The sequence below is a fragment of the Nyctereutes procyonoides genome, unplaced genomic scaffold (genome assembly GCF_905146905.1).
Source record: "Nyctereutes procyonoides isolate TBG_1078 unplaced genomic scaffold, NYPRO_anot_genome, whole genome shotgun sequence".
Lineage (NCBI taxonomy): Eukaryota > Metazoa > Chordata > Mammalia > Carnivora > Canidae > Nyctereutes > Nyctereutes procyonoides.
The window spans coordinates 89,917-103,765 of record NW_026575014.1 but is presented as its reverse complement, the minus strand read 5'-3'; the positions used below and the strand labels follow the sequence as shown (position 1 = coordinate 103,765).

Here is a 13,849-nt window from a genome sequence, read left to right as displayed (position 1 = left end):
TGTTCTTCTCATTTAGTACCCTGCATATGTCCTTTCTGGCCTGTCCCGTCTCTGTGGAGAGGTCTGGTATTAATCTAATTTTTTCCCCATATAGGTTAGGGATATCTTGTCTCTTGCTGCTTTAAGGATTTTCTCCTTATCTTTGGAATTTGCAAGTTTCATTCTTAAATATTGAGGTGTTGAATGGTTTTTATTTATTTTAGGGAGAGAACTCTCTCTCTCCTGGATCTGAATGCCTGTTGCCCTCTCCAAATTAGGGAAGTTCTCAGCTATGATTTGTTTAAATATCCTTTCTGGTCCTCTGTCCCTTTCAGCATCCTCTGGAACCCCAATTAAACATGTATTTTTTCCTTAGGACCTCCAGCTTGGGTTGCATCTGATTTAATTGGCTTTTAATTTCGGCCTAATTAGATCTAAATTCTGCAGTCATGAAGTCTTTGAATCCTTTACGCTTTTTTCCAGAGTCATCAGTAGCTTTACAATTGTGCTTCTGAATTGGCTTTCTGACATTGAATTGTAATCAAAATTCTGTAACTCTGTAGCAGAGAGTACTGTTTCTGATTCTCTCTTTTGTAGTGTGTTCTTCTTTCTAGTCATTTGCTCAGTGCTGAGTGGCTGTATGAGCAGGCTGCATCAATAATATCAACCACTACCTAAGTAAATTTCACCCTAGATGATTCTGCCAGAGACCAGAAATTGAAAACAGTATCAGAAGGAAATAAAACAAAATGACCACTAAAATGAAAAACAAATTTTAAAACAAAGTATTAAAAAATAAAAGGCTTGGAGTCCTAAAGAAGAAGAGAAAAAAAGAAAAGAAAAAGAAAAAAGAAAAAAAGGAGAAGAAAAAAGAAAAGAGGGGGACTGGGAGATGGTGGTGATGAAGATACTGTAGTAGACAACGAAGAACGTAGTCTACCTGAGGAGTTTTAGAGGGGGATCCTCTTGGTTCTGACTATATTTTCTGTATGTTAGAACATTCTTATTCCCAAATTTATATAAATCATAAATACTTGTAGAGGGCCCCAACATTGACCACCAAAACATAAATGAGATAAAAGAGGGAGGTAGAATGGGAATGAGGAATCTCACAGAATGAACCAGCATGGTATACTACTTGGTTTTGGGTGTATGCTGGTCATGGTTTAGAAGTATTAACTTCCACCATTGTGGAACAATGAGGCAGCCAAAACAAAAAACATAAAACAAAACAAAACAAAAACACATCTTGTATATCTCCCCAAATTAAGTTTAGTATGTTCAGGGGAATGTAGAAGTGGAAAATATATCTAGAACCTGTAATTGTAGAAATATGTAAGTCAAAAGGGAAGAATCTTGGGCAGCCTGTGTGGCTCAGCGGTTTAGTGCCACCTTCAGTCCAGGGTGTGATCCTGGGGACCTGGGATCGAGTTGGGACTCCCTGCATGGAGCCTGCTTCTCCCTCTGCCTGTGTCTCTCTCTGTGTCTCTCATGAATAAATAAATAAAATATCTTTAAAAAAGGGAAGAATCTTAAAAATGAAGAGGTAGTAAAATATTGTAGTTATGGTGGGAAAAGAGAAAAAAATTGGAAATTTACAGTCTGATATAAAAACGAGTTGTACTGGGAAAAGGAAGAAAAAAAAGGAGGGGTATCCTCTGCTTCTATACACTGTAAATTCCTCAGCTTCCCCTGGAGCTTTCAAGTGATGCTTGGTCAAGAACTTGCTCTTCCCCTGTCCTTCCTGCTAGTCTTCTGGGGGAGGGTCCTGCTCTGCTGACTCTCAGGTGTGTGCACCTGGGGGAGCTGCCTCACCCTCTGCCAGGTGCCAGGCTCAATGGGAGCTGTTTATCCTGTGAGGCCTCTGTTCCCTGGCAGCCCTGCTCCGTCCCAGGCACAGGATGTCACAATGAGTAACAATAACACTGGAGGAGGCCAGCCCTCCAGCTCTTGAGTCAGCTCCTGTAGTAACTACCACAGTCTCCCAGGCGGCACTGGCCTACGTGCTCTGAGGGCGGGGAGTGCTGATCTGTAGAGCTGGGGGGCACCTGGTGGTAGGGGCGTCCTCATTGTCCTGTACCCTCCCTGTCTCTGCCTGTCCCTATGGGAGCGCAGGATGCTGGGCTGTGTCCCCTGCTGCCCTGGGCTCCGGGGCCTGCACCACTGGAATTGCACTCCCGGGGTGTACAGCCCCCTCTGCACGGAGCTGCTGACTGCGCTTCTCCAGGGGCCCCGCTGGGCACATGCTCCAGCCCTTTATTGAGCTCGGCCCACAGTGTGTGGGGCGCTCTCCCCCTGGCGCACTTCCTCTGTTAGTGATTCTGGGAGAATGGAGGCTCCCCTGCCAATCCTGTGCTTCTGCCCCAATTCCCTGCTGAGCGCCTTTCCGTTCAGGAAGAATCTGGTGCGGATTTTTAAAGTTCCTGCTTCTCCGGGACTGGGCTTTCCTGTCCCAGAAGGTTTTCGCCTTTCGGCCCTAGCCCGGATCCTTGAGCCGGGCCCCTCCCCCACTTGATTCTTTTAAAAATTTTTTCCACCTTCCTACCTTGCTAGAGGCGCAAACTCTTCTCTCTGTAGTGTTCCAGCTGTTCTCTTTTTAAATCTCAGTTTTGATTCATAGGTGTTCAGGATAGGTTGAAAGTTACTAGGTAAGTTGGTGGGGACAGGTGATTTAGGGGCCCTACTCCTCCACCATCTTGCCCCGCCCTCAAATACCACTTAATATACCCTCTGTTGGTATCCTCTTTTTTTCCCTTCTCCTGTCTCCATTTCTGAACAAATGTGTTCCCAGTGCCCCATCCAATAAACTCCCTGCCTGCTCAATTTGTCTCTGGGCCTTCTTTTAAATAATAAGTAAAGCCATTGGACACACACACACAGAGCAATTTAATGTGATGATTCTTGATGTTCATTCATTCATCAGAATCAATTTACAGGTTATTTTTAGACATTATGAATTGCAGAAACAATGTTTTTACATTTTTATTTGAAAAATAAATGAAAAGTTCAAAATTAAAATGTTCTTTGTCAGATTATGCTATTCTCTCTTAGAATATCAATTCTTCATATGATGAATTTACAATCCCATGATTGGTAATGGTCATATACTCCACAGGTGAAGTAGCAACAGGCCTAGGATGGGAGATGATGAGTTCATTTAGGATGTTAAGTTTGAGGTACTTAAATAGGGATGGGTCACCATGTAATGGGATGGTTAGTTTTAGAGCTCCAAGAAAGATGTGATCAACAAAATCTGGAATAAGATATCTTTTTGCTCAGTCTTTTTATAGCTACCTTTATGTCTTTGTTCCTTAGTGTATAGATGGTAGGATTCAGGACAGGGATGATAGCAAAATCCACAATGAACAGATTTTTATCAATTGAAGGTGGGGGAGAAGGCCAGACATACAGAAACATGCATGGGGTGAAAAACAAAAAAACCACAGTGATGTGAGCTGACAAAGTAACAAATGCCTTGGATAATTCTCCTGAAGAACGTTTCCAGACTGTAACCAAAATGAATGAGTAGGAAAGGATTAGCAGGAAGAAGGTGCCCATGCTCATGAAGCCACTGTTGGCAGTAACGATAAACTCAAACTTGACTGCATCTGTGCATGCAAGTTTTATGATCTTAGGAAAGTCACAGTAAAAGCTGTCTACTTTATTAGGCCCACAGAAAGGCAAGTTTATAACAAATAAAAACTGAGACATAGCATGAATCACTCCCGTTACCCATCCAGTGATTATGAATGAAATACATATTTTAGAGTTCATGATTTTCAAGTAGTGAAGAGGTTTACATATTGCTGTACACCTGTCAAATGCCATGGCTATGAGTAATACCATCTCCACTCCTCCTATGATGTGGATGAAGCATATCTGTGTCATACAACCTTGGAAAGAAATTACTTTGTATTCATTTAAGAGGTCTTTGATTATTTTGGGAACTGTGGTAGAGGAAAGACACACATCAATGAGGGACAGGTTGGCCAGCAGAAAGTACATGGGAGAATGTAGGTGAGAATCAAAAATTACCAAAAACAAAATAAAAAGATTTCCCAAGATGACTGCTAAATAGAGCAAAGAACATATCAAGATGAGAAAGAGCTTTTTCTCCCAAGAACAAGAAAGGGCCAGTAACACAATCTCGGTGACCATAGAATCATTTAATCCACCCATTGACTGGACAGGAGAGCTGATTTTCAAGTGACCTGAAGATAAAAATTAAAAAGAGAAATTATTACTGGCAGAACATAGATTCCCTATTTGCCTTGCAAATTAAGTTAGATATAATTGAGAAGAGAAAAATGAAGAATTTGGAGGGAATAAATTTAGTAGCAAATTTAGTACATAAAAGGGGATATGTGAAGGAAAATATGTGACTATAAATTTTGCAGTTAGAGTCAAAAGGAGTTACTTTATTTTTCACCCTATACTTAAATCTTTTTAAATTTTTTTCTCAAAGATTTCTTGATCATTATCCTGACCATTGCCCTCAGTATTCTCATTCCACATAAATATGTAATTCTCTATTCTCTTACCTCACCCATTTATAGCCCCTTTAAATTTTCTTTTTTACAAAACAGATGAACATAGAAGAAGGGAAGGAAAAAATGAAATAAGATGAAAACAGAGAGGGAGGCAAATCATAAGAGACTATTAACTATAGGAAACAAGAAGGGTTGCTGGAGGGGATTTGTGGGTTAAGGGGGAATTGGTGATGGGCATTAAGGAGGGCACTTGAAGTCATGAGCACTGGGTATGCAGTGATGTATGCAACAGATAAATCACTAAATTCCACCTCTGAAATGAATAATACTTTATATGTTAACTAAATTTAATTTAAGTAAAAAATTTTTAAAAATCTTTCCCTTCTTCTCTTGGGCTTATAGAGATCACCATGACAAAAGTACTTGAATATATTCTATCACTCACTACATTGGGCTTTTAAAGTTCATTTATTTATTTATTTATTTATTTATTTATTTATTTATTTATTTATTTACTTTTTAAGTTTAAATGGAACTCAGGTGTATAGGCTTAATAATTCTAATACTTTTTATGACATCATTATCACCATTGGTCCAAGACCACCTTTAGTAAACAGATTACTTAATGAGGAGCTAAAAATAAAATATTGCATATCTGAAAGTAAAGAGGAGTAAATATAATTGTAACTAGTAATTGTAATAATCACAGATAACAGATTTGAGTGTATTTATGCAATTGTGTTAAGTATATTAATTCTTTCAAACCTCTCAATGACTCTATAAAATAGACTCAATTTTATTATCCCCACTTCACAAATGAAACTTCCTGAGAAAGATGAGATGGCAACATTAGGACTGTATGAAGAGTTTTAGGACTTGAGAATGCATTCTTCTAACCAGCGCTCTGTGCTCTTCAAGGTCAGCACTTCCAAATATACTCTAGCCCTCCCCAAGGATCTAGAGGCATCAGCCTTTTCCCTTCATCTTAACTTTTTTATTTCTCTTGATCTGTTACACATAGAATCTCCTCCTTCAAAAGTCAAATCTGTCAAGGATGGGAGGTGGGTGTCCTTCTTATTTTCCCTTTAGTCTCTAAAAACCGTTTACAGTTAAGTTTATTTTAACTAATACATTGTATTTATTAAACAAGTCGTGATAAGCTAGCTTACATTCCAGAAAATCCTTTTAGAGAAGTCACCAGGGATTCAGCACACAATAGTCTACATGTAAAAATGTCACATATAATAAACAGTTTTCAGTCTTTATATTACATGCTTGTTCTCCAGATTTGGTAGTTGATCATGCATTGTTTCTGAAATTTCTTCTGTCATTGATTGCTGTATATGTTGCCTATCCTAAAGCCTTTTCCATACCAGATTATGCTGAGAACACCTATCTAGTTAGATATTAGGTGAAGATTTTTCAATTTTGGGAAAGATTCTTATCTTAGCCCTGGGATGGTATATGATAGTCCATGTGACTTGGCCATGTATTGGTATAAGAGAGGCATGTGGCCTAGATTTGATGAGATGGAGAACAATGCCTTCTGTGGAAGGTTTTCTTTCCCAGATTAATGTGTAAAGATTAATGTGAAGAAGGCTCTTTTTCTAGCTTTTATACTTTGCATTTAATATTAGTATGAGACCTAAAGATGCAGCAGTCATAAGCTTTGGGTGTCCACATGTTAATGATGATATTATGGACAGATAGAAAAATAATCCAGTATAAAAGGTCTTTGATGTCAACAAAGATCTGCCTTCTGACATCTTGTAATATGAGAAAAATAAAAACTTACTTTCTTTAGGAGACTGTAATTAAGGCATTGTTACTTGAAGCTGAATGCATTTTTAATATTTGTATATTAGATCTCTCTTGATTTTTCTCCTGTATTTCTAACTTCCTTTTTGTGTCTTTCATTGATGCATGGATTCCGCCCTCCACTTATCTTTGAGTATTGATATGATTCAGAAGCCTTAAAATATTTTTTCATTCCAAACATGTAATTCTAAAGACTCCTCACTTACAAAAGATTTCTATAGCTATAGTTCTATTCCTGGATTCTAGGATGATATGTCTAAGACTGTACTGTCCATAAATGGACATTCCTAAAACATTTCAATGTTAAAATATGCAAGACTAAACTCATGAATTGATCCTCTTTTTAATGCCTTAGGAAATATCATGCGTGTTCTCTCAGATGCTTAATATGGGAGTCTTTGAGGCACCTTTTCTCCTCTCTTACTTTATATACCAGACAGAAAGTTACACTTCCTGAATATTTATGTTTTTTTCTTCCTCTTCATTTCCCGTCAGTTCTATTTCTTGTCTCTATATTTTTTCCAGTTAAAGACCCATAGATCCTTATGACTGATCACTCTTCCTCCAATCTTACCTACATTTAGTATGTTCTACATAATTTGATTTCATATTTGTCTATCTGAATATCAAATATAGTCATGTAACTTTCCAATTGCATTTTATGGTTCTATCACTGTGGATATGTTAAAATTCAGTAGCATATCACATCAGACATTTTATAAACTGAATGTGTTACTCTATTTTCTCACATTTCTCTGCTCTTGCATATACTGTCATCTGTATTATTCCTGGTCATTACTAAGTGGAAACATACTTACCTAAAAGGCTTGATAGATCTGGTTGCTATTCTGATTCTGCCACTTGTGAGCTGTATAAACCAGGGTATGCTAGCCAGTTATGCTGATGGGATTTATTTGTCCATAAAATGGGAGGTGTCTAACTTACATCTCCAGATGTTATGAAGATTTGAGAACATATGGGTAAAACTATCTGGCAGAAATGTTAATTCTTCTCAGTTTTATCCCTCAAAATGTGATTAAGTGCAAGCTACTCTGAAGTATTCATTGATGATCCTAAGCAGAGTAGTGTCTGTGACGTACTGTGATATCTTATACCTTCTTTGTAATAAAGTACGTTATAATTTCTTATGCATGTTAGTTCTTCATTATCAACTACAATTTCTTTGAGAAAAAGGCATTTTACCAACTTTGTATGTCCCAGTAGTTAGCACAATTTCTGGCACAGAGTGGGCGCTATCCAACGATAGTCTTCACTAACATTCTTAGTGGAAAGTTCAAGAAGATATGGTAGGCAAAATCAGAGACATAGAAGCCACTGTAGGAGATTTGGTGGAGAATAAATCTTCACCAAATGACTTTGGGGTTTGAAATCATTGGCACCTGTTCACTGATGGAAGAAGAATGGAAACCAATCGGAATCAGCAGCCTCCTTGTCATGACACCATTCTCACAGAATGACTTCAAAACCCCACATTTCCAAGTAGATCCTAAATCTAATACAGTAAAACTGGAAAAAGTACTAACTTTCCTCTTTATTTCTTGCCTCACACAAAATGTATATAGTCATTACAGAATATCTGGAACTTCAAGTTACCGTGAAGTATTAAAGCAAGCTATAAGACATATTCATAAACTGAAAACATCACTGGATATTTGGAAAAAATCATTAATTCAAAAGAGCAGTACACTTTTCATGCTTAAGGCTCCAATGAAAAGTTGTTTGGTACATGAAGAAAGAAGAGAACTTTGAAATACACTTGAATCTATATTCAGAAGACGTTTTGATGCACATGACATAAATTAGAACTTTGGGTAAACTAAGCTAAAAATATAATTTGTTAAGTTAAAAAAGATTTTAAAATACTAAATATAATGTAAGTATATATACAGAAATATTTAGTTTCTACAGTATCTTTAGTTTCTGGGAATTTGAATGATCTTATTTTTTCCTAAATATGAACTATTATTTTCTGTATTTTTATAAGTAATATTTATGGATTTACTAATTTTTAAAGAAAATCTGAAATTAGTGGAGGAAATTAGAAAAATGATTTAAAAATAATTTTATAAATAGCAGTATTAGGTAGTAATTAATAGCAAACATTCTGGGGACAGACTACCTGGATTCGAATTTCCATCTCCTTGATTTTTGAGCTATGTATCCTTGGATGAGTTGCTTCACTTCTCTGTCCCTCAGTTTGCTCATCTGGAAAATAGGGATGAGAGTAGTACTTACCTTTTAGTGTTTTTGTGAGGATTACATGAGTTGGTATATGGACAACAGCAGAGCATCCTGTGGCATATAAATACTTAATACATTTTTTAAAATAATTATGATGATTCTTAAGACTTGATCATTTAATTCTTTCTGAACATAAGATAGCTTGCTCTGCTAGATTGTACTCATTTGTAATTTAATAGCCAAGATATAATGTTCTATTTTCATGAAACTGGTATCAGAGACAAAAAAAGGGATGGGAAATTGAAGCTCCTTTATGTATCAATTTAATAAAGATATGGGCACTTTGAAGAGAAATTCACCTCACAATACAATTGAAATTATGAAAATGAGACTAGATCATCTGTAAAACTATATAAGTAAAAATCATTCAAATAAAGAGCATAAGTCAAAGGAACCTTGAAGTAAAGAGGAAAGAAGCCTGGGAACAAAATATATCCAGTTGCTAGGGAGTTAGAAAGCAGGTTTCATTTGTACCTGCTCAGGTACAGGTCTCACTTAGCAGGAACTTCAAGAGATTGAGACACAGACAGTTAACACCCCTTTGAAATTGCCACCATGTCTTAAGACAGAAAGTTATAAATAGTTCATACCATTTGGAAGGGAGTCAGTTGGTAGGACTGGATAGAAGCCATAATTGCTTCTAATGGAAACTAGGTCTTCTGTGCACACTGGTTTTCCCAAGGGTAAATTATTGCAACTTGCAGAAAAGAGATCCAGGAGAGTTGAACAGTTTAGTATGATGATCTTTGATTTTGTGCTCTGATATTTTTTTCCAAAATAACTTTAGCTGTTCATTATGTTATTGCAAGTTATATGAACCATTGATAGTATCAGTTTGGCACCATTATCAAGTGAAAAAAAACTATCACATTACACGCATAACAGTTTGTCTAACTTGGAATCTTAAGAAATAATGAATTGATATTTGAACAGATCAGGGTAGTTCCAGAAGCAGTGTAATATTAGATTGCCAAAATCTCAGTTGATATTTTTAACAACTTTATGGAGGTTTAATATGTATACTGCAAAATTTATCCAGTTAAATGTACTACTTAATAATTTTCGAGTTTATTGTTGTATAATCATCATCATAATTCAGTTTTAGTGTAGTTCAATCACCCCAAAATATTCCTTGTGCCTATTTGTTTGTAGTTAATCCCTGCTTCCATTCCCAGACTCAGGTGATAAGTAACTGTTTAATACATCTAGGGATTTACTTTAGAATCAATCCAATTTACCAAACTAAATTCTTGAGGGAAGGGAGGGCTGTATCCTCTTGAAGAAGAACCCTCTACACAGCACTATTTTATATTTTTCCTATCCTTCTTCAAAGGATAATAAGAATAATAATCAGAATTTGGGGGATTATTAGACACTGATTTTGATTTTGAACTGTCACTAATTTCTGGAGGAAGAAAATGCTGCTGTGGATGACCAGTCAGAAATAGGGGTTTGTGGTGGTCAGGTGGCCAGTGAAATTTTGGCTGTGTCCATCTCACAGTGTGCTCTGAGGTTTCCTAAATCCATTCTTTAGTTATGTCCATACTTTGAGATAAAAACTGGCATAGATATACTAACAAATGGAAGATTTCCATATTGATTACCTAAGCCATGAAATCAAAGCTATTATGATAATAAAAGCCAAGTGAAGTAAATTAGATCTAAATAACCTACCAAAATAATAAATCAAATAATACTTCATTTTAAAAAGAATTGTAAAGGTTAGTACTACCATCAATGAATTCAAAGATGTACAGTTTTGGGATTCCTGGGTGGCATAGTCAGTTAAGTGCCAAACTCCTGGTTTTAGCTCAGACCATCATCTTAGGGTCATGGGATTGTGCCCCATCTCAGTGTAGAGTCTACTTAAGCTTCCCTGTCCCTCCTCCCCTCCACCCTACACTCTTTCTCTCTCTAAAACACAAATAAGTCTTTTTAAAAATGTAGATTTTTTTTCAAATTTATTAAGAATACTTGACACGTGGGGCACCTGTCTGACTATTGGTAGAGTGTGCAATTCTTGATCTCACAGTTGTAAGTTCAAACCCCATGTTGTGTATGGAGATTACTTATAAATAAAATTAAAAAAATAATGCTTGATACTTGATCTAAGAATACTTTATCTGCTTTCCTAACAGAAGTTTAAGTGTCCAATATAATGTTAACTATAGGTAGAGTGTTGTTCAGTAGATCTCTAGAACTCGTTTATCTTGTGTAACTAAAGCTTTATATCTGTTGCATAACAATTCTTAATTTCCCTCTCCACCCTAGTCCATAGAAACTATCGTTCTACTTTCTGTTTTGATGATTTGATTATTTTATTTTTAAATTTTTAAAAAAGATTGTATTTATTTATTTGAGTGAGAGAGAGCAAGCATAGAGGGAATAGGGACAAGGGCTGAAGGAGAGGGAGAGGAACAAGCAGACTCCCCATTGAGTGTGGAACCCTACCTGGGCTTGATCCTAGGACCCTCAGCTGAAGTCAGACACTTGACTGAGCCACCAGGCACCCCTATGATTTGATTATTTTAGATACCTTAGATAAGTGAAATCATGTAGCATTTGTCCTTTGGTGACTGGCTGATTTCATTCAGCATAACATTCTCTAGATTTATCTATGTTGTTGCACATGACAAGATTTCCTTCTTTTTTGAGACTCTGTTTGTGTGTATATAAAACATTTTCTTTCTCCATCCATTGAAATACATCAGGTTATCTCTATATCTTGGCTATTGTGACTAATGCTACAGAGAAGGTAGGAGTGCAGATTTCTCTCTGAAATGAAATCTTACTGATTCCTTTAGGTATAAACTCAGAAGTGAGATTGCTAGATAATAAGGCAGTTCTATTTGTAATAATTTGACTTACATGTTTTCCAAAATCTTGTACCAATTTACATTCCCATGAATAGCGTACCTGGGTTCCTTTTTCTCCTACTGGTCTATAGTTCTCTTTTTTTTTGTAGCGTCTTTGTCTATTTTTTTAAAGTTTCTGTTTAAATTACAAGTAGTTAATATATAGTGTAATACTAGTTTTCAGTGTACAATAGAGTGATTCAACACTTCCATATGACGCTTGGTGCTCATCACAACAAATATACTCCTTAATCTCCATCACCCATTTAACCCATCTTTCCAACCACCTCCCCTCTGGTAAGCATCAGTTTATTCTCTATAATTAAGAATCTGTTAAGAAACAGACCAAGAGGTCTGCACCTCTCTCTCTTTTTCCCTCTTTGCCTATTTGTTTCACGTGAGTGAAATAGTATAGTATATGCCTTTCTCTGATGTATTTTGCTTAGTATAGTACTCTCTAGCTCCATCCAGGTATAAAGTTCATTACAAATGGCAAGATTTCATCCTTTCTGATGGCTGAGTAATATTCCATCATATATATATATATATATATATATATATATATATATATATATATAGACTCTCTCTAGACTTGTGAAGGGATAAGGAAGATATGTATGCCACATCTTCCTTATCCATTCACAAGTCGGACACGTAAGCCATGAGAACTGAAACCATAAAAACTCTAGATGAAAACACAGGCAGTAACTTTCTTGACATAAGCCAGAGCAACTTCTTTCTAGACATGTGTCCTGAGGCAAGGGAAACAAAAACAAAAATAAATTATTGAGACAACATCAAAATAAAGAGCTTCTACACAGCAAAGGAAACAATAAAACTAAATGTCTATTTTTTATATCAAAGTCTTCTACATATAAGTAGTGGCCTTATAAAATTAATTTGGAAATGTTCTTTTCTATTTTATTTCTAGGGAGAGTTTGAGAAAGATTAATGTCAATTCCTGTTTGACTGTTTGGCAGAATTCACCAGTGAGGCCATCTGGTTATGGGTTTTTCTTTTTTGTGACATTTTCATTAGTGACTCAATCTCCTTACTCATTATTGGTCTGTTTAGATATCTGTTTGGTCATGATTTGATTTTGGTAGGTTGCGTATTTCTAGGAATTTATCCATTGCTTTAAGGATATTCAATTTGTTGGCATGTAATTGTTTATAATACTTCTATGATCTTTTAAATTTGTATTAACAGTCTTAATGTTTACTTTTTTCATTGAAAAATCTATCTATCTATCATCTTTCTTTCTTTCTCTCTTTCTCTCTTACTTTCTCACTTCTCTCTCTCCTCTTTTTCGTTTTTCTTTCTTTCTTTCTTTCTTTCTTTCTTTCTTTCTTTCTTTCTTTCTTTCTTTCTTTTTTTCTCTTTCTTCTTTTTCTTTCTTTTTAACTTGAGCCCCATTTGGTGGTCTAGATGAAGTCCAGATAAAAATGTTTATATTTAAAAAAAACCCTTTAAATGTAGTTAGTTTCTCCCTTTTCTGTATTTAGTGTATTTCTGTAGCAAGCCACCTGCCCCTTTTCTATGTTCTTAGTTTCTCTCAGGCATCCAACCTGTGTTGATTCATCAACACTTGTGAAGGAAACATACAAACGGCCCCTCAGGTGGTGCACCAAAAACCTGTGGTCTTGGATACAGATTCTACTCTCTCCTTTCTCCATGGGAAAAGTATAGGGCTGATGTGATCTCTCTAGGCACTGAGCTATATGTACTAAGTTGGGGGAAGGGCTTGCACAGATAAAGGGAAATTATTTTTCTTTTTTTTTAATTTTTTTAAATTTATTTATTTATGATAGTCACACAGAGAGAGAGAAAGAGAGAGGCAGAGACACAGGCAGAGGGAGAAGCAGGCTCCATACACCGGGAGCCCGACGTGGGATTCGATCCCGGGTCTCCAGGATCGCGCCCTGGGCCAAAGGCAGGCGCCAAACCGCTGCGCCACCCAGGGGGGATTGTTTTCTTAATTTCTCTTTATGTTGCTTCATTGTTGGTGTATAGAACTGCAACAGATATCAGCATATTTATTTTGCATCCTGAAACTTTTTTGAATTCATCAGTACTAGAAGTTTTTAGTAGAGTCTCTGGGCTTTCTCTATATAGTATCATGTCATCTGCAAATAGTGAGTGTTTGACTTCTTCCTTACCAGTTTGAATGCATTTTGTTTCTTTTTGTTGTCTGATTATTGTGGCAAGGACTTCCAGTACTATGCTGAATAAAAGTGGTGAGAGTGGACATCCTGGACATCCTTGTCATGTTCTTGACATTAGGAAGAAGCTCTCAGTTTTTCCCCATTGAGAAGGATGTTAGCTGTGGGTTTTTCACTTAAGGTCTTTATTATGTTGAGGTATGTTCCCTCTAATCCTGCCTTTCTGAGGATTTTTTATCATGAATATACATTGTACTTTGTCAAATGCTTTCTCTGCATCTAT

General features: G+C 36.4%; 1 protein-coding gene across 1 annotated transcript; it reads right to left on the bottom strand.

The window, feature by feature from the left end:
• Positions 1-3,222: 3,222 nt before the first annotated feature.
• Positions 3,223-4,158, bottom strand: LOC129519582 (olfactory receptor 4F15-like). Its single transcript, XM_055340274.1, has one exon. The coding sequence runs from the start codon at positions 4,156-4,158 to the stop codon at positions 3,223-3,225; it is 936 nt and encodes a 311-aa protein (XP_055196249.1).
• Positions 4,159-13,849: the final 9,691 nt, after the last annotated feature.

Bases quoted from the DNA above. Each gene is read 5' to 3' on its own strand.
- LOC129519582 (XM_055340274.1), bottom strand. From the start codon at position 4,158: ATGGGTGGATTAAATGATTCTATGGTCACCGAGATTGTGTTACTGGCC.